At 47.4% G+C, this 21,183-nt stretch overlaps 1 protein-coding gene across 4 annotated transcripts in view; it reads right to left on the reverse strand.

The window, feature by feature from the left end:
• LOC105200210 (dachshund homolog 2) overlaps nt 1-21,183 on the reverse strand; it is a 194,611-nt gene that overhangs the window by 63,766 nt on the left and 109,662 nt on the right. For all 4 annotated transcript variants that reach the window (XM_026138009.2, XM_026138010.2, XM_026138007.2 and 1 more), the window contains 3 exons: nt 7,633-7,709; nt 5,042-5,212; nt 1,838-2,065 (listed from right to left, as the gene is read on the reverse strand). In XM_026138009.2, coding sequence (XP_025993794.1) covers nt 1,838-2,065; nt 5,042-5,212; nt 7,633-7,709 — 476 coding nt within the window. The remainder of the gene's footprint in view (nt 1-1,837; nt 2,066-5,041; nt 5,213-7,632; nt 7,710-21,183) is intronic.

The following is a 21,183-nucleotide window of genomic DNA, read 5'->3' on the forward strand; positions in this document are numbered from 1 at the left end:
ACAAAAGTGTGCTTCTTTTTTTTTTTATTCCACGATTCGCCAATATTACGCCAATGAACTGTGATCGCTCGGCTGAAATCAACTTGACGTTGCATGTTGTTTTACGTAGCGCTTTTTATTCATGTATTTCTTTCTCCACAATTTCATTTACGAGACATTCATAAAGTTGTACCCTTACAGTTACACAATTCGCAGTTAACAATATATGCGTCAATAATACAGCTACCACATACTAACCACTAACGACTACAATAGCAATTCATTTACTTACGTAATGACAGCATATTAATATAGGAATACATGCGTACAGGTATCCCTCTACTTACAACTATCAAGAATTTTCGGATATACGATCGGCATTCTGTTGACTAAAAACAAACTAGTAGACTATAACGAAGCTGATTAAGCTCTCGCCAACTAATGGTCCAAATTAAATATTAATTTTACATAATATTAAATAATATTATATTAAGAGTGATATTTTTAAGAAAACATATTTTTTTTCTCAATCACTTAAAATTAATTTGTGTTTAAACTAGATATTAAATTTTATAATAGCAAATATTATATTAAAAATTATAATTAAAAAAAAAATGTTTTCTTTGTTTGGTCATTTCCTAAATAAAGGTCTATGATCGTTTTCAGAGTGATAAAATAATTTTGCATAAACAATGTTTATTTGCGTTTAATATAAATGTTAATTCAATTTACAACCAAAGTCTGGAAACGCAACCTTGTAAGTAAACGAATACCTGTATGTGCCGCTTATGCGTTATCATCGTTTCCATCGTAACGCGATTCTCCGTCAATCGTCGTTGCGATCGAATCGTGACGACATTCGATCGATATTGAATAAATGGCTTGACGATTTACATCGAGATGTCTGTTATGTCGTTAAGTTCGCTTCAGTCCCGAAGCAAGTCCTCGACGCCGCCGTGAGAAGCGATTCCGTGCGCCGACCTCTTTCCATCCTCTTTTTCTTTCCTTCTCGTCTAACGTTCAGAGATCTCTCGCGACGAACATATTTAATAATAACGCCGGCCGATTTATCACGCGCGTTAATGAGAAAGAAGTCGTATGCTGCACGTCATCTCGCGCCGCGCCAACTCGTTCTTAATGGGTCTTGCCTACATTCATCGTAACCAATCTACGGTACAAACTCTATCTACGGCAACGGCGACACTTAAATTTAATCCTAACACGCCGAAGACGACGTTTTTGCGAGCGATATTTTATCGGGGAGGGTCACGCTGCTTCTTGCGCAAAATATTTACGCGAGCCATCCTCGAGGCGCCGCGCCGTACGAAAAAGGTGCTCGAGGTGTAATCAATTCAAGAGACTTTCGCAGTAATAATTAAAACAGTTGAAAATATTCTACGCGTAATTCAACAATCAGGTATTGATTGAAATACTTTGCGCGAAGAAGAGCGTCAATAAATAGAGTATCGAGATCTCGCTATGCTAAAGATTAACATTAAGATAAAAAGCAAAATTGATGTATTTATTATTCGTTCGTGGTATGCTCGTCGTCGCGTCTTTACACTTACTCTTCACTTTCGGACGTCCAGCTCTCCCTCACTATTATCATTCTCATTTCACGTATCCACGGTCTTAACGCGGTACAAGCGAGTCAAGCGCAAAGGTTGAAGCGTGAGAGGGAGGCGACGCGGTAGATGAGGCTGGATAAAGAGCGGGAGAGAGGGGCACGAGGGGAGGAGTAGCGGGTCTCGTCGACGGGACAGGGACTAATGCCTCTTAATGTGGTTCTGGGAGAGCTGGAAGATAATGAAATTGTGGAGAGCGCCCTCAAGTGTCTTAAGAAAGCCCTGCCACTGACCTTTCTCGTAGTTGATTTGCCTCTCCTGCTGCCTCGCGTTGTCAGCCGCGACCTTGAGCAGGCCCTGGATATTCCTCAGCAGGGTCTCCGTACTCGAGACCGAGGGGTCCTGGGCGCTCTGAGACACGGCGACCGCCGCCGAGGCTATCTGCGAGTAGTTGAGGGCCTGGGGAGGACTTTCCGAGCCCGGTGCCGGCAACGGCAGGTTCTCCGGCACGTCCGACATATCTGAAAGAAAAATTTCCACCTTACTTCCTCCTGGGAAAATATTTGAGACGGCGCGCGACGGCGGGAAGAATTCGAAGGCTTCCGAAAAATTCTCCTCCTCCCCTCGATAAATAAATATACAATCCATTCTCTGTAACACGCGCGAAACTCATTTCCCCTCTCCACGCGAAAACGCCACGATGTCGGCGGCGAAACGTCAATAATAAATTCACCGCAACGAACGTCAAACAACGTCCGAAGTACGAGGGGCAGGTTCCGAGACTTATACAGCGTGCGTGTCTCGAAGTCGTAATCTCGCGACGACTACTTGTTACCCTTCGCCACTTTTTGATTTAACGTCAACGTAGGGGAATTAAATTCACGGATTAAACGCTACACGGCGTTCTTCGGACGATTAGTCGCGTCTTGGCCGACCGGCTGTTCGTAATCTCGCTGTGAAATACCGGGGAGAGGTATCATTATTAATGACCTAGCGATATTATTTACAGCGCTTATTCGATTGTCGAGTAAAATTAACATTCTTAATTAACGTCATATGCCTTTCGAAAGACATAGCTAAAAGTTTTCTATAAAATGGGTTTCAAACTCGAATTGTCAATATTATATTATTAACCTTTGCGATAATGAGGAAGGCGAATCGAACTGGACCACCCTGAACCGATCGCTCGAAACACTTCTCGGAAACACGTTCCACTCGAAACGCATTGACACACGTCCGGTATTCCGTCGCGCTATGGAAGGTTCTTGCCGCGCACGCGGTCATCATTCTCCAAGATCAGCGAAAAGGATCCAGCGGGATCGAATAAAGGATGCCTTATGGTTATTGCCGCGGGGCCCCGGAGAGTGGCGGTGAGACAAGATGTCTGCGTGGGTTCCAGGCTTAAGTGATCGCTCGTGGTACCGGCCCACACCGTGGGCTTTAGCAGCCCGGCTGCTTTACGGCCAACGATATGTGGTTTATTGTATCGTCTTTTAATTATCTGCGCGCACCTACAACGCCACTCGGCAATCGGTTACTTATTGCCATTGGTCGATTTAATGCTCAGCGCACCTTGGGTGCCGGCACCTTTTGATAGGGAAGCGCGTCGTCGCCTCTCCTCTCCTTTCCTTTCGATCCCTCGCTCTCCTAAAATCGCGCGCGATCCTTCCTCCTCCTTTTTCTTTTCTTTCACGTTATTCCGTGCGCTTATATCTTTCTACCCATTACAATTATCAGGACAAGAGTCGCCATTCTCTCGAAATCTTTTCGCCGCGAAAGCGCGTCAGTTCGTCCTTCGCTCTTCGAATCTCTCGACGCGAGAAGAACGTCCACGATCGAAAAGACGGTAAGGAAATTATTCGATGTGCGTAATAACGTGTCCGAGGAAAAGAAACCGTATCTTTCCACGAAGCGAAGGAGCACGATAATTGGAAATGGTCGAAGGGGATTCGACGAGGACTGTCAGATGGGAAATCGACGACGAATCGACGATGAATACGATTCCGAGAACGAGAGCGAGAGATAGTGACGCGTCTCATTAAATCAGACCTGCATTCCACGAGCGTGTACACTCCCACGGGCGTTCGACGTGGTTCTACTTCGATCATCCGCGAGCACCATGGGTATAGGATGTACCCCATGTATTGCGTACGACACGCTGCGAGACACGAATTTGATTCTCCCCCCATTCTCTCGTCGTACACAGCCCGTGCCCGCAATTAATACGTCTAACTCGCATATTTCGTAGAATTTACGGGGCCCACTAATTCGGGATACACGCGGGAGCCCCTAATTTTGCGCGGCGGTCCCCGACCAGCTGGTTTTCCAACCAGCCTGCAGCCTCTGGCAGCGCAAAGACCGAATGGCGGATAATCTCGTGATTTCCATGAATCCTTGCGGCCCGGTATCGTCACCCCCGTTGAGATATCGGATCGCTGCGTTTCGATTCGTCCGTAAATCACTCTCATGATCGCGCGAGGTGCGCTTTCTCCTAGGCCTCGATGCATTAAATCGCAGTCCAAAAGAAATTAATTAAGACAACGTGAAATGATCAAATCGCATCTTCCTCCTTCTTTTTTTTTCGTAGGAAGTGCAGTCGTGATGCGGAATCGATCTCACGTAGAGGATACGCGACTTTTAGGAGCGGCCCTCGAGGCTCATTAATTGGACCGGCCAATTAACATGCCGGCGTGACAATGGTCGAGTAGATTAGGAATCAAAACGATTATGACGCTTCGGTGAATTCGGAGCGCCGAAACAAGGCACGGAGAAGGATAGCGGTACAAAGCTCAGACGGAGATTCGATCTCTCGATCCATCTTTCATTAGAAAAATGAAACTAAATACCGAGGCTACGAGTCTAATGATCGCTTTGCCTCGACAGTGACGCTTCTCACGTGGATACGCGATAAGTTTTTGGAGATACTCGCCGCCGAGGGGATAAGATATCGTTCGTCGTCGCGGAACACATGACGCGTTGAATAACAGCCATTTAAAAAGAAATAATTACATTTAGTGTATTCACAAAATATTATTTTTTTCGTGAAACTCGAGGCAATTAAAAACGTTCGGATCTACATGCGACTTGGCAACCGCTGCGGCGCGATGGAAGACGGAATCCCGAAGCGTCCCTCGCGCTCTCTCGGTAGAGATGATGGATGAGAGGCCCTGACCCGCCAGTCGTCTAGAAGAACTCGTCTTTAAACGCGGCGTGTCCGGCAAAATCGATATAATTATTTCACGAGCACGAATCCTTTCTCACCATCTCTCTTTCTCTCTCTCTCTCTCTCTTTCTCCTTTGAATCGAAATCGTCCTTTCGACATTCGTCGAACGTTCGAAGAACGCATTTTATCGCGCGGTTTTAATTGATTGCCAGGCGAACGATCTCTTTCGAGCCGATCGCTTTATCAGAGATGTAAATGACGGACAGCTCGCAGATCCTTCGTGTGTCGCTCGTGTTGCGGTTGAACCGCCTCGCGCGCGCCTCAAAGACGTACCTTCGTCCTTTTCATTGTCGTCCTCGAGGTCCTCCGACAGATTATCGTCCTCCTCCTCGTCGTCTTGAGAACGATGCGACGCACCTGCCTCGCTTCCGGACTGCTCGCCCACGCTTCCGCTTCCCGCCGTTTTTGAGAGATTTAGAACCGGGCTGTGACCGTTGGAGGAACCTGAAAGAGCAAGAGCATTGCGACGAAAATTAATTAAAGGTTAAATAATTTGCATTCGTACGCCTATCCATTCCGTACATCAGAGTCGGATTGACATCGCAAGCGTGTATCCAGTCGGCGCGATAACGCTGGAAAGCGGCGTCAATCTTTCCCGGAGAACGTTCGGTTACGAAGAACGAGAAGCGCGTCCATCGACCGGACTGACAAGTTGATGGATTTTATTTACCGCCGCGCATCCCCCGTTTAGACGAGAACAAGTGGACTATCCACTCCCCGAATCTCCCCGTCCTACGTCCTACCTCACCCTTCCCGATACGACTACCTCTTTCTCTTTCCGCATCCCTTTTTCCTTGCTCCGGCCGTCTAAGCGCGCCCGCGCGCGCGTATTTGATATCCTAGTATTTTAATCCTGACATAGATAGATACTGTTTGGGCAACGGTCGTCGGCGCTGACGCATTGCTTCGGGCCACTCGTGATCTCACGAGTACTCGGAACGGATACTCGTGTGTATAGCGGTGGTATAAGGGACCAGCGCGCCTCGGCCGTTCACACACGTACGCGCCCGGAGCACCATGTACCTCGTTGGCCGTTGAAAGAGAAGGGTCGCGGTTTTCTCGACTCTTCCCCGGCGCGATCTAATGAATCGTACATCTTTTACGTTAAATTGACTTCTACACGCCGGCCGCCGTTGAAGGCTGAGAGTCCCAATCGAAATCCACGGCATTCGAGAGCCGCATCTCTCCCCCCCTCTCTCTCTCTCCTCTGTGTGAAACGTGCTGACTTTGATCTCGTAAATTTAATTGCGTGCACACTAAAATATGCAAATACGATCGATCCTTGCACGCGTGTGCACCAACATTATTTGACAGGTCGAAAAATGTGAAACGTAGGTAGAAGTCGAAATGTGTCCCGGGCGGAGGTGGGCCCGTCGCGGAAGATAAAGAGTTCCATCAGACGGATTATAATATTATAGGGAATCAGAAGAAGATGTGTAGGGCCACGGCGAGGACGTAACCCGATATCGGACTTAATCTTCGGGATCCTAAACGCCCGGAACGCTCGTTGTACACGGGCCGGAGAGGGGAAGAACGAAAAGGTAGAAATACAGAAAAGAACGAATACGCTTGACGACCACTCGGACTGCCGCGCCGTGTCGCGGTCAAAAATCTTTCTGCGCCGCTTGACTTCGAATCCGCGTCGATCGACCGTGTTACCTGGGGGAACTCTAACGATTAAAGATCTCGCGTTACATACTTAATCCATGTGACAGGCGCTATGGCAGGCAGGTAGGAATACGAGAAATGACATTAGAAACCGTATGCCTACATGACACGGCATAATTCACAGCATCCAGAAAATTTTCTTTACGTCGCGTATCAAGTTTTAAAAAATATTTGGATTTATCGAGTTTCAGAGTATCGATTGTGTTCATTATTTTACAAATTACTCGATGAAATATCAATATTTTACTTGCATTAGTTTGATTTTATTTTTTCCATTCATTCTTATCTTTTACTGTTTAGTTAACAAATTCGAAAAATTGTATACAACTTAACATATTTTATCGATAAAAATTATTTGTATTCTTTACATCTGAATTAATTATAATTGGACTATTTAAAATGTCATAAAATTCAATGTATTTTTAAGTTACGCGAGTACATTAAATCTAATAACTGTATTTATAACTGAAAAGTATGTTCATGAAATTCAGAGTGCACTTTTGACAACAAATGTTTTTAATTTTATCTGCTTGAAATTTGCTTCCGTTATATTACATCAAATTTTGCTGCGTATTTTTAACAGGGTATGATTATCAATGACTATTCACTGTCTTTTTCAGTAATTACACAGAGAAAATAATTTCTTTGTACTTAATAAATTTTATTGTATTCAAACAAATTTATTTGAAGTGAGCCAAACAAACCAATGTTTGAATCAATAAGTACGATCAATAATAGAGTTACTTTCGTCAAATAAAGGTTTTTTCAATTAAACAATAAAATTTTTGTTCAAACAAATAATGTTTCATAAAAGCATATGTTGTTTTAATAAAACAACTTTTAGCAACTTTCAATGAAATAAATATTAAACCTAACAAATACTAAAATTGAAGAAATCTTTTCCTCTGTATATTAAAAGAGAAATCAATGAAAGACAGTACGTGTATCACGGATTGATATAGTTCTAAGCACAGCATTGAAATCAGACTATCCACTGTCTTTCACTAAATAATACTAATTTCGATTTAAAGATCATGTCGATATTTGTACACGAGTGAAAAATATTAATTGCAAATTATTAAGCCAGCAGTTAAATTGTTCATGAGGAATCACGCGTATTCATGTGCATCCTATGTAATCTTTTAAAGCTATATATGATTAAACTCTAAATATCGAGCATGCTTGTGTGGTCTTACCATTGTGCGAGCTGAGGTCCCTGGGTTTGTGGTCCAAAGCCAGCGCTCTCTCGGCGTCGCCTCTTTCCTCGCGGAGCCTGCAACAAAGAAGGAGATAGAAAAGAAAGGTTTCGTATTAATCCGGGGGATTTAAATCGACCGAGCGCGGAGGTGGACTCCACCGCTACGTAGGGTATTAATTAAATAATTATTCTAGTCGCTGGGCAAGGGATCCGCGTAGGAAGATAAGTACCGGTCTCACACCGCGACGGGTCCTCGTCGTATCACTGTACACCGCGCATTATCGTCCTTAATCGCCTTGTCCGCCGCGACACACATCTCGCATTTATTTAACCCACTACGAAGACGCCACGAAGAAGAATCGCGCTTTAACGTCGCCAATGATAAATTAATCAAATTTATTCAATGATAGTAAAATCTTCTCAGAGTGGAATTCTACGAAAGAACGGAAAATGAATTAGCACAAGGGACACGTGTTGTGGTTCTGCGTCTCTCGTTTTTCTTTTTATATATTTTATTTCGATTTCCTCGGGCATCCCGGTTTACGAGGTCGTCGCTCGTTAATGCGGCACCGCGATTTTCCGCTACCGCGCCATGAGAAACTTTTAATCTCAGCTTTATATTGTTTGGCACTCGTGCCCCCGGGTTCCAGAATCGTTAAGATTTCTGTCCCGATGTTGCGCTTCGCATTAAGAAGCGAGCGATGATTGCGGAATCGGGGCAGCCGCCATGGTAAGGCCGCGGGAAACGGGTAAGATAAAAGCCTTCGTACAAAATTACATTTTAACGTTACTCCAAGCATGAAAGGCGTAACTCGTGATCCTCGTTGGTCGATTCCTCACAGATCGCGCTTGATAGAACAATTAAGAATTATTAACATCGTCGCGAAGAAGCAACCCAATTAATGAGGCTGCTTCTTCGAGGTAATATTATCTCGCGGCAAAGAGAAAATAATTTTCGAGTGACAAAAGTTCCGCGGTACAAGCACTTTGGCCAAGGGACGGATTCTTTAATCGTGCGTAAAGAGTTGAGGGCGAGAGCGACCCTCGGTACCATTGCCGCAGAAAAAGGGGAACGCGCTCGCCGATGCCGTAGCTTTTATCACGAAGTTTATGACGAAGGTCATCCACGTAGTCGCGGATTTATTTTGCAAGAAGTGAAGAGGGAGGAGGGGAAATAGAAGAGAAAGAGAGACAGGCAGAGGCAAATGGACGTGTTCCCCAAGTGATTAGGTTCTTTCACCGCACCGTTTCTCTCCTCTCATTTCCTCCGCAGTCTTTCCGCCCTTTCTCTTTCCCACGCGTCTCTTGCCTCTTTCATTTTTTTTTTCACTCGACTCGCCAAATTATTCCCCGAGGTATACTTTTTCCGGCTTCGGTTTGGAGCTGCGGTTCGGAAGAGGGGAAGGAGGCGGGGAGGGGGTGACTCTTTCGCACCTCGAATCGAACCGCGGACCATTAAGTAAGAAGTTAATATCATTAAACATAATATTGGGCGCATCTGGGAGCCGCAGAGCACTTACCGACCCCTCCCCCTGCTCGCCGCCACAAAACCCTCCTGTCTCAGACCCACGCTTCGTTTCTGCACCGCGAACTCGGCCCCCCCTTACCCTCCATCACTCCCGCTCGTCCCGCTCCGCAACCGCTTCGCTCCTTTTCGTCCCCCCGCTCTCGTCTCCGACTCCCTTCCTACCCTTAATTTTTTAATGAGAAAATGCTTTCAAAGAGCCGGAGAGAAATACTGTGTCTACGAGCGATAAGTTACGGCAGTGTTAAGGGAAACGGAGAGAGCCTTTATGTGCGCACCTCGCAGGCCGCAAAATGTAAAGATTCCCCCCCGACTAGGAAGAGTCAAGAAGAGAGTAGGTATTTCGCCCTTGTGATCTCGAAATGGCCAGCGCAGATATTATGGAAATTCAACTGTAATATTTAAGTAATAGAAACGGGCGAACGCGGGTGGAGAGGTCTCACCATTGAGCATAATAATGGCTCGATAAGAGAAGACATCGCCACGTCGGACGTTCGAGTAATGAATTAATTTCGATGATAATTAAATTTTAATTGGTAATACGAATCCATTAAAGGCAAACTCCTGTGCCTTTCGTGCGATCTGTATTCTACTCTCTTTCGACTCTACTTCGATAATCTGCAGAGAGGAGAGAAAGACGTCAGGAAAAAGGCAAAGGAGAGCAAATGGGGGAGAGGAGGGGCGGGAAGACGGAGGAGCGCGAGAGAGCGCAGAGTCGATTCATTTAGACGTCGCGGCCTCGCAATAACCGGGAACGAACCGAGGTTATTAAATTTGTAATTAGTCGAATATTACGTTCGACGTCGCGGCGCTCTTCGTGTCTACACGTCCACGGTTACGGGGCGTCCGCGCCGTGCGTATCCGCGTGTAGGTGCGCCCACGTATTCGCGTGCGCGAATACGTTAATACGGGTTTCATTATGCGCGCGTAATACGGCTCCTACGCTCACGGTTCTCGACGATACGCGAATAATTAGTGATCGTGGCCCTATCCCAGCCGGAGGCCGCGGGTTGCCCCTCGTGTACGCGGGGAAGAACCGTCTCCTCTCTCTCTCTCGACGAGGAATAACGAGGCGCCGCCGCATCCACCAATCGAAATTACAGCCTCGCTAGCCAGGGAGGGGGTGTAGCTGAACGTTTATATTAAATTCGGTTGTGCTTGTGCGTCGTCGCGATTATTAATTCGTTGATAAATAATCGCGGGGCCGGGCCCCGCTCTCGCCCACGCTTTGCGCGCCGCGAAACTAATAAGCCGCGCCGAAAACGAAAGCGCCGCCGCGCCCTTCTGTATCTTTAGCTTTAATTTTGAGTCGGTAATGATGGACTCCGCGGGGATTCCCTATCAGACCGTTCAGAAACGGCCGCCGCGAACACAGCGGGAGTTCATTAACAGGCGGCGAGGTTTCCGAAGGCTAAGAGAGAAAGAGAGAGAGAGAGAGAGCGAGGCCACCGGAGGATTCCAGATCATTTCGCGAAATCAGATCGTACTCTCGCGGATCCTCGCGGCGGAAATTGCTCACCGCCTTGTTGTACGCTCCCATCTGCTCGCTCGCTCACACTCACCACCCCCCTAGGATCCCGCCTCTCGGTCATATTTTTCCGATCGGCATTCCGGGGAGACGTATGTTTTTTCGGCCGCTTTGACGTTTTCGATCAAAACGGGACGTGCGACAAACAATGGGGAGGGATTTCCACGTCCACCAAACGCATCGTGCGCATAACGCATCCGATAATGACGATAGCAATTGTAATTTCGGCACGACAAAGGGCCTCTGTAAAATGGCGAAGGTATGTCCCCGCGCTCTTCGATCCTGGGCGGCCGTCCAACAGCTTTTTTAATAAACGATGCACGTGCCATCGGCGTTCCAGCATTCACATACGCCAATGAATTTTTATCACGACGCGTCGTCGCATGTCGCGGCGTGTAAACATTTTTTTTTTTTTACCCTAAATCGCGAATCCCCAATTATTCGCGCGTTTATCCCGTTATCGAGTAACGGGAAGCCCGAACGTCGTAATACCGATCGACGCACTATTACATTCATAACTACCAGGCGTACGAGACGAAAATATTTTAGGGCCGTTGATTGAAATGAAAATTTTAATCACCGTCAAAAAAATTTCAGGCTACTTTGCATGCGATAAATTCTCAGGAGGTACACGCCGAAATAATTCGTAGTATCGAAATTGTTGTACGCAGTTGACCAGGTTAAAAAATAAAGTGTGATACCGACCAGCCGATACCGACTAGATACGAGATTTCGTAACAGTTTGTTAATTCCGTGCACAAAATTAATTTCGTAGGAAGGTAGCATTTTCTCCACGCGGGTGCGCGCGCGCGCATCGTGAGGGTCGCTTTCTCGTAGATATTTCGACCAAGTCGAAATAATAAACGACCTGGATCTGCGCGGAGGGTCGTAACTTGATCCAGAGAGTGCGCGCGCTTCGAGAGTCTGGGAGTGAAAATTCCACCCTTAGAACCGTGACATTCGAAACGAAAGGGGTTCCGCGACTCTCGTAACGAGTGTCCTCGTGGCAGACGCAACGCGATCTTGAAAGGACTCGTTCCCGTTGCAATCGTAAGACACTGCTCTCTCAAGTGTTGTATCCAACACAAGTGACTGGGAGCTCTGTTAAATTACGAGTCAATTGTGAGTCGGAGAAAGAACTTCTGGCTTGCGATGTCAATTTAGCGAGAACGCGATCTAATTCAAACAAACGGAAGGGCAGAGAGAGAAAAAATGGGAGACTTAATTCGGAAATACGGCGAGACCATAAATTACTCCGGGAGATTTCCCCGTTGACGTGGTACAAGCGTCGAAACCCCCCTCGGTTCCTTCGCGCGTAGGGCGATGGACTCGAATTACAAACGATGCCGTCGGTCGCCCCAGCAAAAAGGGCCCAGGAGGCGTCCTAGCTTCTGTGTTCTCCGTCAGATCCTTACAGATATTACAGGCATATCGCGAGAGACGGACAACATTTATCAAACCACGCGCAACCCGAGGAAAGCCCTTTCCTCGAATTCAATCAGCGGATGCCTGACATTCCACGGACATCAATAGGGTAGACCGAAGTAAGACGTTTGACTTCTCTACCATCAGTTTCTGATTTTTCTTCGATTCTATTTCCAAGTTGAATCTCGTAGAAGCTTACTACTACGAGGTCGCGGTGATCATGTGAAACTTTAAGTTCATAACGCGAACGATTAATATTCATCTCTTTTCTCGTTTGTAAACAACTATTATGTATCCCTCGCGAAAAGTTGCAGCGGATTCCTTGACCCAAAACGAGAAAAAAATTTTTCCGTAAACACGCGTCCGATCTTCAACAATAGCAACGAATGGTACGATATTCGTGTAGTATGCCAGCGGTATTGAATAAACGCTGAATGTATCTCTAATAAACACTTCCCGCTTCGGAATTTGTCTATCGGAAAATAATCGCCGGTATTCGGCAACAAGAGCAGCGCTATCGCAAAATCCATAAACATCATATCGGCATTTTCGTGCCGGATATAGTATCAAGTGACTGACGTACTGCACTATACTTTCAAGAATGCACGGCAACTATACGCGTATACGCGGAAACGCGCGTGCAGTTAAAAACATTCTTATATTAAGATATATATAAAAAAAAAAAAAAATGATGTGCGACACTCGGTACTTTTTCTCTTTTTACATCGCTCATTCCAAGTGCTCCTCTGTATTTTTTAAATTAGTTCTCACTTCTTCAGACCCTCGTCGTTTTGACTGATAGACCCGAGCGGTGGTCACGACGCAATCGGTACACAGGCTACCGTAGCTAACTCCATATCAATCCGCGTGTATTCGCCCTCGCGCCTTCCGCTCGTAACGAGTCATGATAAATGACACGAGGCCCGCCGACGATTGAGATTAATTTACCAGCGCGCGTCTCGCGATTGACTTTGACGTCTGCACACAATCCCGAGATGATTTCCACGGCGGAAATCGCAACTCTGCGAGGATCCATTCTCGCTTTCTCGGTGTTCCCACACTGGCCCGGTCGTTCGGAACGGCGCAAAATAATACACAACGGTGATTCGGAATTGCGACAAAGACAATTTGATTGAAAGCCGCGTTGGCTGGATACGAGTTCGACGAGAGACGTTAGCATTATTTCGAGAAATCGATGAACACAGCGGCGTGTCTTCTCTCCGTGAAAGGCGGAGGAACGGAAGATCGGCGGCGATGGTCCCTCCTTTCGTTCCGACCGGGCTAATTATGTATCCCTTGCGGGACCCCCGCGGACAGGAAATGAGACTCTCCCCGAGTTCCTTTATCCGCTCCGCATGTATACGTATATATGTAAAAGGATACGTTCACATCGACGCGAGAGACACCCCGCGATATACGTGTGCATAGCCCTCCGCGCGCCGCGACGATCCGAGCTCCAAGTGGAAACGCAGTTGGATTAAGCCCGGCCGAGGGGATCAGATACGACGACGGCGATAACCTCCGACTTTATCCTCGCGCGGGACAGCGGTTTAATTAGACGGCGCCCGAGATTCGCCTAGAAATGTTGATTGAGCTAAATTGTTTCCTCGGGGGCATGCACACCGCCTTCGACGTCGCTCGGCCGCGCGCGTTTTCCTTCCTCCCGGCAGTGGGATACCGACCTACGCGTTCCGGGGGTGCTAAGGAGACAATGCTGATTAAGCGACGAGATAACCGGCTGTTTAGTCAAACGACTCCCGGACCGTTTCAACGGCCCGGTCGTTTCGCCTCGGATTTCGGCCGGGGTACAAGGAATCTCGTTAATTCATTCCGTGAGGACAATCCTGCCGCCGGGAGGACTTGGCACGTACGGGCCCACGATAGTCTCTCGCGCGAGTCCTGAATACTCATTTATTTCGCATTAGATACGACAAATGAATAAAACATATGATACACAAATACCATTGACGTTAGTTACCAGCGCATCACGATGATACGTTGACGACGCCGCGAACAGAAACGCTAATGCGGAAAGTGATAACTTTCGGGATGCGAGTGCTTAAGCGGAATGGTGCGGCGGGAAGATGATCTTTCTGTCATCAGTCCACCGGAGAGTACTCGTAGCCGTTAGCGTCTCGGAACGGCGGCAGTTAGAGTGGAAATAGCAGGACGAGGCGGAGAGAGAAAGAGAGAGAGAGAGAGGAAGATGCCTATCTCTTTCGTTAAACGCGACCCACGCAAACTCCGCGCCGCGGCCGTTTCGCTCGCGGTTCCACTCGTCCTCGCGTGTACGCACGCAGCGGCCGGACCGGTCGTTTACACGTGCTCCTACATGCGAGATAAGGAGCCCGGTTAATGTTATGCGCCTCGACAAAACGACTGGCGTGTACTCGAAAATCTATAATCAACCTTCTGAAACGTTCTGCTGGCGAGATCGGCGATATGTGCGCACGCACCGATACACCTCGTGATTTCCAGTGTGTTACACGCACGGACGTAAATTGACCAAGATTTTTGCAAAATGTAAGAATCCTAAAGGTATAAAAGAATCACAACTCACGCCAAACATTTTGTCTTGGGAAAAAAAAAAAAAAAATTAACAGCAGCAAATAAATTGTACACTTTTGGAACGTTACGTTTGTAATACACGTATAAGAGAACCCGACAGGATATGAGAGTAATCAGAATAACCGAATAATATTCTTACGTAACACTACCTCCTGTTAATATTTAATGTACTGTACAAACGACTGGACAGAGCGATAGCGTCAGCGGAGAAGATATTAGGTTTCCGTAATAAAGTGTAATGCGTAAGACAAGCCCCGAGTAGAGAAGCTCGTTAACAGATAGCACTTTGAGTGCACCGGTACTATGCGTCATACATCAGAAATGACGTTCGGGGGTATGCGAAGTAGGGGTGCCTAGAAAGGGTCTGAATTATGAAACGGACCCGCCCGATTCTCGAGGAATGTACCTCGTTGCTGCCTACGCTACGTATGTATAAGTGTACGTGCGTGCGTGCGTATATACGCGCGCGTGCTTCTTGTGTGTCCGTGCCATCCGTACGTACGAGTAGCTTAAGCAACGCGTAACACGGCCAATTTGTATTTTAACGAACCGCTTTTTATACTCGCCGCTTTTACGGTCTCTCGTAAAACACTAGCCGTGGAAATGAGAGAACGCCGATCGCGAAACTACGATCGTTACCCGATTCGTCCGTTTCTCTTCTCGTATTATTTAAGGCGCATCGGAAAAAAAGGCGCAGCCACCGCGACGCGACGACGTCGAGAAACACATGCACACGGACGTAGATCCGCGCGATCGTCGTCTTTTCCCTTCTCCTACCCCCCCTCCCCACCCCCTCGTCGTTTCATCGGATGTGAAAGGGCGGTTTTCTCGCCGCGGCTGATCCACCCCGCGTTCCATCATCGCCCGCGCGAAAAAGCCTCGAGAGCATTTTTCAATTCTCCGCGAAACTTTACGATAGGCATCTTCCCCACGAAAAACGCGCGCTCCGCACCCGGTACGCGAGCGCGAGAGAAACATTTGTACATAAATCTGAAAATTATGACCTACGCGCCCTGCCTCCGCGCTTCCCGCACCACGCACCACCCCATCGAAAAGCAGCATCGGGGGCATATGCCTGCCAACGCGTAACGGAGAGATAACCGCGGGCCGACCCCTCGGCTCTGAACCGCGCGACTGCGAACGCACGCACGCATGCACGCCCATAAGTAGAAGACTGCAATCTTGAATGCGTGTGCGTGCGCGTCGCGACGCATTCTCGTCTCCTGTCAGCGTCGCCCATAAAGGCTGATATAAATTAGAATCAGTGGAAAATAAAAATCACTTTCCAGCAACGGGAAAGCCGGGGCTCCGCGGATCGTTCGATTAAGGGCTATCGATGGTCGTTACGGGATTTCTCTTCTTCACGGTGACAGAAAAAAAAAAGATACACATAGACAGAGGTCGGCAAGAGCGAGAGGAGGGGAAGGGGAGGGGGGGCAGAGAGAAAGGAAGATAGAGCGCGATGGGGCTTATCGCGGTCTCGGATGGAGTCAATCTGCGGGGGTTTCACGCCGCGCCGAATCGCCGGGGCGTTTTTACCCCAATTTCAGTCCCTCGTGGACTTTTTTTACGTGCCCTAACCCGCCATTGCTTTCGTACCACTTTCACGCGAAAGTAACGGGAGAACTCCGCGCGTTTCGTAACATAGAAAAAAAAAACTCTTCGATACCCTTCGGAAAGCACTGTACGTCCGAAGGATTGTATATCCCCGTGAGCCTTATCCGCTATTCGGATTTATGTCGTATGAAGCTACATCATTTCAATATATAGAGAAGCTGATAAGGAGAAGGGACGTTTGCTGAATTGACATATCGGCAAACTATAATAAGCCCCTTATTCCTCGAGAAGAGAATCCAATATCTGACAATCACATTTGTGTGAAAAAAAGAAGAGAAATTTCACGCTCGCAGGGATACGAGCGAGTTGATTTTTCGAAGTTTTTCGAAGAGATCGTCGAATCTCTCGAAACGCGCTATCGATTAGACGGTGTATCAGAACCACGTGCGCGCACATAAATAATTCTATTCCGATTTACCCCTTTTCGTATCGTCGCCCCGAGGCCGGAGTAAAACGGGGACGAGATGCAGTAAGCGCGGAGGGGACTGTCGTAGCATGACGCGGGCGATCCTCTGTTCGGCGATAAGTCTCCGCCGTTCGATCGCTCCCCGGCTTTCCTGAACGCCTCGATGCTCAGCCGGCAGGCAAAACGCAAATAAACTCACGGATACCGACCCTTTCGCCGCAGCCGCCGATGCCGCCAGCCAACTCGTCCCACCTTACTCCACCCCCCCCCCCTCCCATCTCCTGCGTATATCCGGCAGGGTATATTCAAGAAAAATACACCGTGAGAAAAAAATCGAAAGTCATGGCGCGCCGCGCACGAGGGATGATCGCACGCGCGACAGAGTTTTTGTTCTCGCGAGATGGGCATGTGGAACGGAAAAGCTCTCTACTGATATCGGCAGCCCTTTTTCCAAACCAATATCTCTTCCCGAGATCAGTTTTCGGTATCGCGTCGTCTAGCCACGTGACAAGTTTTTATAATATGCACTCACCGAAATTATTACGCCGATACGACTTTCCTCTTCTGAAATTCGATGTTAATCCTGTTTTAAAGATTTTAGATTTTACGAAAAAAAAAATTTCTGAAGCAGAATTGATTAGTATATAGACGATACGGTAAACCGTTCGTAATATTCCCATCTCGCTTTTCGGATGCGTGCGACGACGTACATGGGCGACACGTATGCGAAAATATACACGTAAAAAGGCTCTTATCGGGTTTGCACAAGAATAGGATTCGACGACGCTTCCGAAAGCTATAACCGAAACGGTAACCGCCACCCTCTGACTGATCGAACTTATTCTTTTCCTTCGTGACCCCCGCTCTCTCTCTCTCGTTGCCGCGTATTCGAGTTCCAGCGATAATATTTGGCTGAAAGGGCGGAGGGGGAGCCCCGGGGGATGGCGGGCGCGTCATTTTTCTGGAAAATTGAATAGACAAAATCGAATATTTGCCTACTCAACCGACGATTCTCTCCCTATGTCAATTCTTCGATAGAAATCACTTTGAAAGACAGAGAAAGTGGCAAGATAACGGCAGAGAGATTGAAATTCGTCGCGACGACAAAATCCGATGCCACGTGTCGTTTGCAGAGTTTCGGGTTCATTTAGCTCTCGTAGTACACGTGGTACGATAAAAATAAAGGAGATACGCGCTTAATCACCGTTTATTAGCACCAAACGAGATGACACTCGCACCCTTTCGCCTCGCACCTTCGCGCTTTCTCATCAACCTACGCTTAATTTCTAACCCTTCCGCGCCATCCGAGCGAGCGAAGGGAAGGTGGGAGCGCCGGGAGTATATTAAGCGACACTCGGAATTACAAATAACAAATTGCAATTTGATTCCCCGTGCGCGTACGGGTGGGGCGTTTCCGCAGGGCCGAGGGCGCAATTTATCATTAGTCCGCCGACAATTTGGTGACGGCCTTGCGACCTCCGTTCTCGAAGGGAGGGAAGGGTATATCGTTCGCGAGCGACTAGGTACCACTTACTATGCTATCCAAGTATCGACACTTGCCGCGTTTGAATTCCTTTCTCACACTTGGACGGCTTACTTTCTACATTAATCAGGATATCGATATCTCGTTATTAATTTGCATCGATTTGCATCGACTTGTTGCACAAACTTCTTCCGCCGTATTACAAGTAAGTGGTAGGCAAACTATCATTATCCTTTGGATTCGCAATCGAAAAGAAACGAGCAACGCGCGCACAAGCAAAAATGCCACCACCTCCTTCGTCGCGTCGCGAAACGCGTCGTGAAACGCGGCGAAAAATACGGCGGATCGGGAGGTGGTTTCTCGCTTGGAATCATCGCGTACCGGGTGATCCCGAATAAACAGAACGAGGACTAAGCCGGTGGCGGTGAAGGGACTTCGAAGGACGAGCATACGATGGGTGTGGGTGGAAAAGCGAGAGGGTGAGTCAGGAGGCGGACTGAAGCGGTTTATATGGGCTACATGGCTAAAGGCGCATCCCCCGAGCCGTATCGATCGCTGACTTTAAAATTCAAAGAGACCGACAATAGCTTCCCTTTCCGACGGGCCTCTGTACTACAATATCATATTCCGTTCCTTTCGTTTCATTGTCTGGTAAAGCCTGCGCTAATAATAAAAGATTGCTACCCTGGAAGCTATGTCCAAAGAGAGGGGAAGCAAGGAGAAGCGTGCGCATGAGAGAGAGAGAGAGAGAGAGAGAGAGAGAGAGAGAGAGATAAGAGGAAAGATATGACCGGCGAAAGAAGAGAAGGAGTGAGAGAAAGGGAGGCACGAGGCCTGGCTCGGAAAAGTCTTCCCAACTTCGGTGCTACATCATCCAGATAGCCGACCCATAATGCTCCGGTGAAAAGTTCATCGAATTCTGTGCGAATTTAATATGCCGCGCACGACCGTCCCTTTGTGCGGCCTTTGTTACGCCAGTGTCACTCCGCCGCGTGTCGGCCGATTTAACTGCGATTTACGTTCCTTTAACTGTGGTTAACACGAGTTATTCCGAGTTTGCACTCCAAACCATCGTCACAGAAAATCTGTTTCTTTTCTCTATACAACGATAACGTGTTATTTGACAGCTTCCTCGGCTATACGATAAACTTAATTCCGCGCATGATTGCGCGCGAGAAACGAAAAAGAAAATAATGCTAGATAACGGGTTGTAAGAAGACGAAAAGCAAAGATGAAACCGAAAAGGGGGAAACGGTAGACATTCTTCTGGCAAGAAGCAACAATAAAGCCCGTTCAAATTACATAGGTAACGAGGATAGAAAGCGAGATATTTGTACGGGAAGAAAGGGAGACGGTATAGCCGGAGGGGACGTAACAATGGACGATCATATTAAATCATAAATGTAAACGAAGATGGGGCGGTGGGATGAGAAAGACGGAGCTACCGCAACCCCGAATAATGAAACTTCTCGATGTCCGATCGGAGTCAGGAATATGACCGCGTTTCTATATCTACGCTTCTCGTTCTATATCTATCCCGCTCGTCGCGGTAAAAAGTTATTTTATCGGCATATATCGAATAAAAATTTTTTTTTCGCGCGTCAAGAGAAATTTTAATTAATTTGAATTTTCGCTGAAATAAAAAGTCTTGCGTGTTAACGTGAATATGCCGTCGAAATTAATCCTGCTGTGTTCGCAGTAAAGATATTCTCTCGCGAATCTCTCGTATGTATACCTTGTGACGGTATACGAGCCGAGAGCAAATCGAGAGTGCTACCTGTGTAGCCACGCGAGCCGCGCAATACTACATACGCGCGATACCTGAATCGAGATTAAACGTTTCGAGGGATGCGAAATGAAATATTTAGCGATCCACAGGGTCGAAACGAACCCACACGCGATCGGCGGACCCCTTTGTCAGCGCGTTATAGACATCGAAACGAACAGGAATGCAGTGTAACCCCTTTTCACCGCGTGTCGTACACGTTCGAATTATTATAACGTCGAACGCAGCAATGGACTTTTATCTCCAGATCAAACCCTCTCTCCCTACGTAAGTACCATACGCTCTCTCTCTCTCTCTCTCTCCCTCTCTTCTCTCAATTTCCTCTCTCGTTCTACTATTCTAAATATTTCGCAATGGCACATGAGTGAAATTTCTATTTGCCTTCAAGAATCATATCAATAAAATTTTCGTCGAACAAACGATCAATAAATTTTTAGTTATTGTTTAATTATCTACTACTAGTTAGTTGATTAGTTGCTTAAAAATTTACACGGCTCGCCTATTCCGTCTACTAATCTACGTTAATCAACGAAGAAAGCGGCGACTGTATCGCAAAATGACTACGCATGGGAAATATGTATAAAAAGAGAGCGAGGAAAAGGCGGCGAGAGAGAGAGAGAGAGAGAGAGAGAGAGAGAGAGAGGAGAGGCGGAAGAAAAAAAAAAGATGACGAGTCACTCGCCGCAATGGATTAAGTCGTGTGAATATTGACGCGCGGTGTTGGTTAGATCGATCGGCCGTGTGTTTCACGGAAAGGCGGGCGCGGGCGGACGCGGACGCTGAATGGACCGGATTGAAATGTCGGGCGGCGTGAATGGCGGCTTAAAAGAAATACATTAGCGCAATGTGAAGGGTTACTTGAAAATAAACTGGAATAAGCGAGTGCTGCGCGCGGTTACACTCAAACGCCGCCGCCGCCACCACCACCACCACCACCGGTTGATGGTGGTCGGCCGGGCGCATTCGCTCGCTCGCCCTTTCGGCGCGGGGTACTCGATCATTCTTTCAATGCAGAAACGACACGCCACCACGAGGGTGAGGTCGACTTTATGGACAGCCCGAGATTTTCCACGAGGCTCGCCCGCGTTTTATCCGCGATGGAGAACGGGAACGATCTCCATTCCAGAACTAATGCGCCTCTTTTTTTTCTTTTCTGTAGACGAGAAAAAGCGTATACATTTTTATCGAACAACGTGTATAAGTTATTTTCA

Source organism: Solenopsis invicta, chromosome 12 (assembly GCF_016802725.1).
Source record: "Solenopsis invicta isolate M01_SB chromosome 12, UNIL_Sinv_3.0, whole genome shotgun sequence".
Lineage (NCBI taxonomy): Eukaryota > Metazoa > Arthropoda > Insecta > Hymenoptera > Formicidae > Solenopsis > Solenopsis invicta.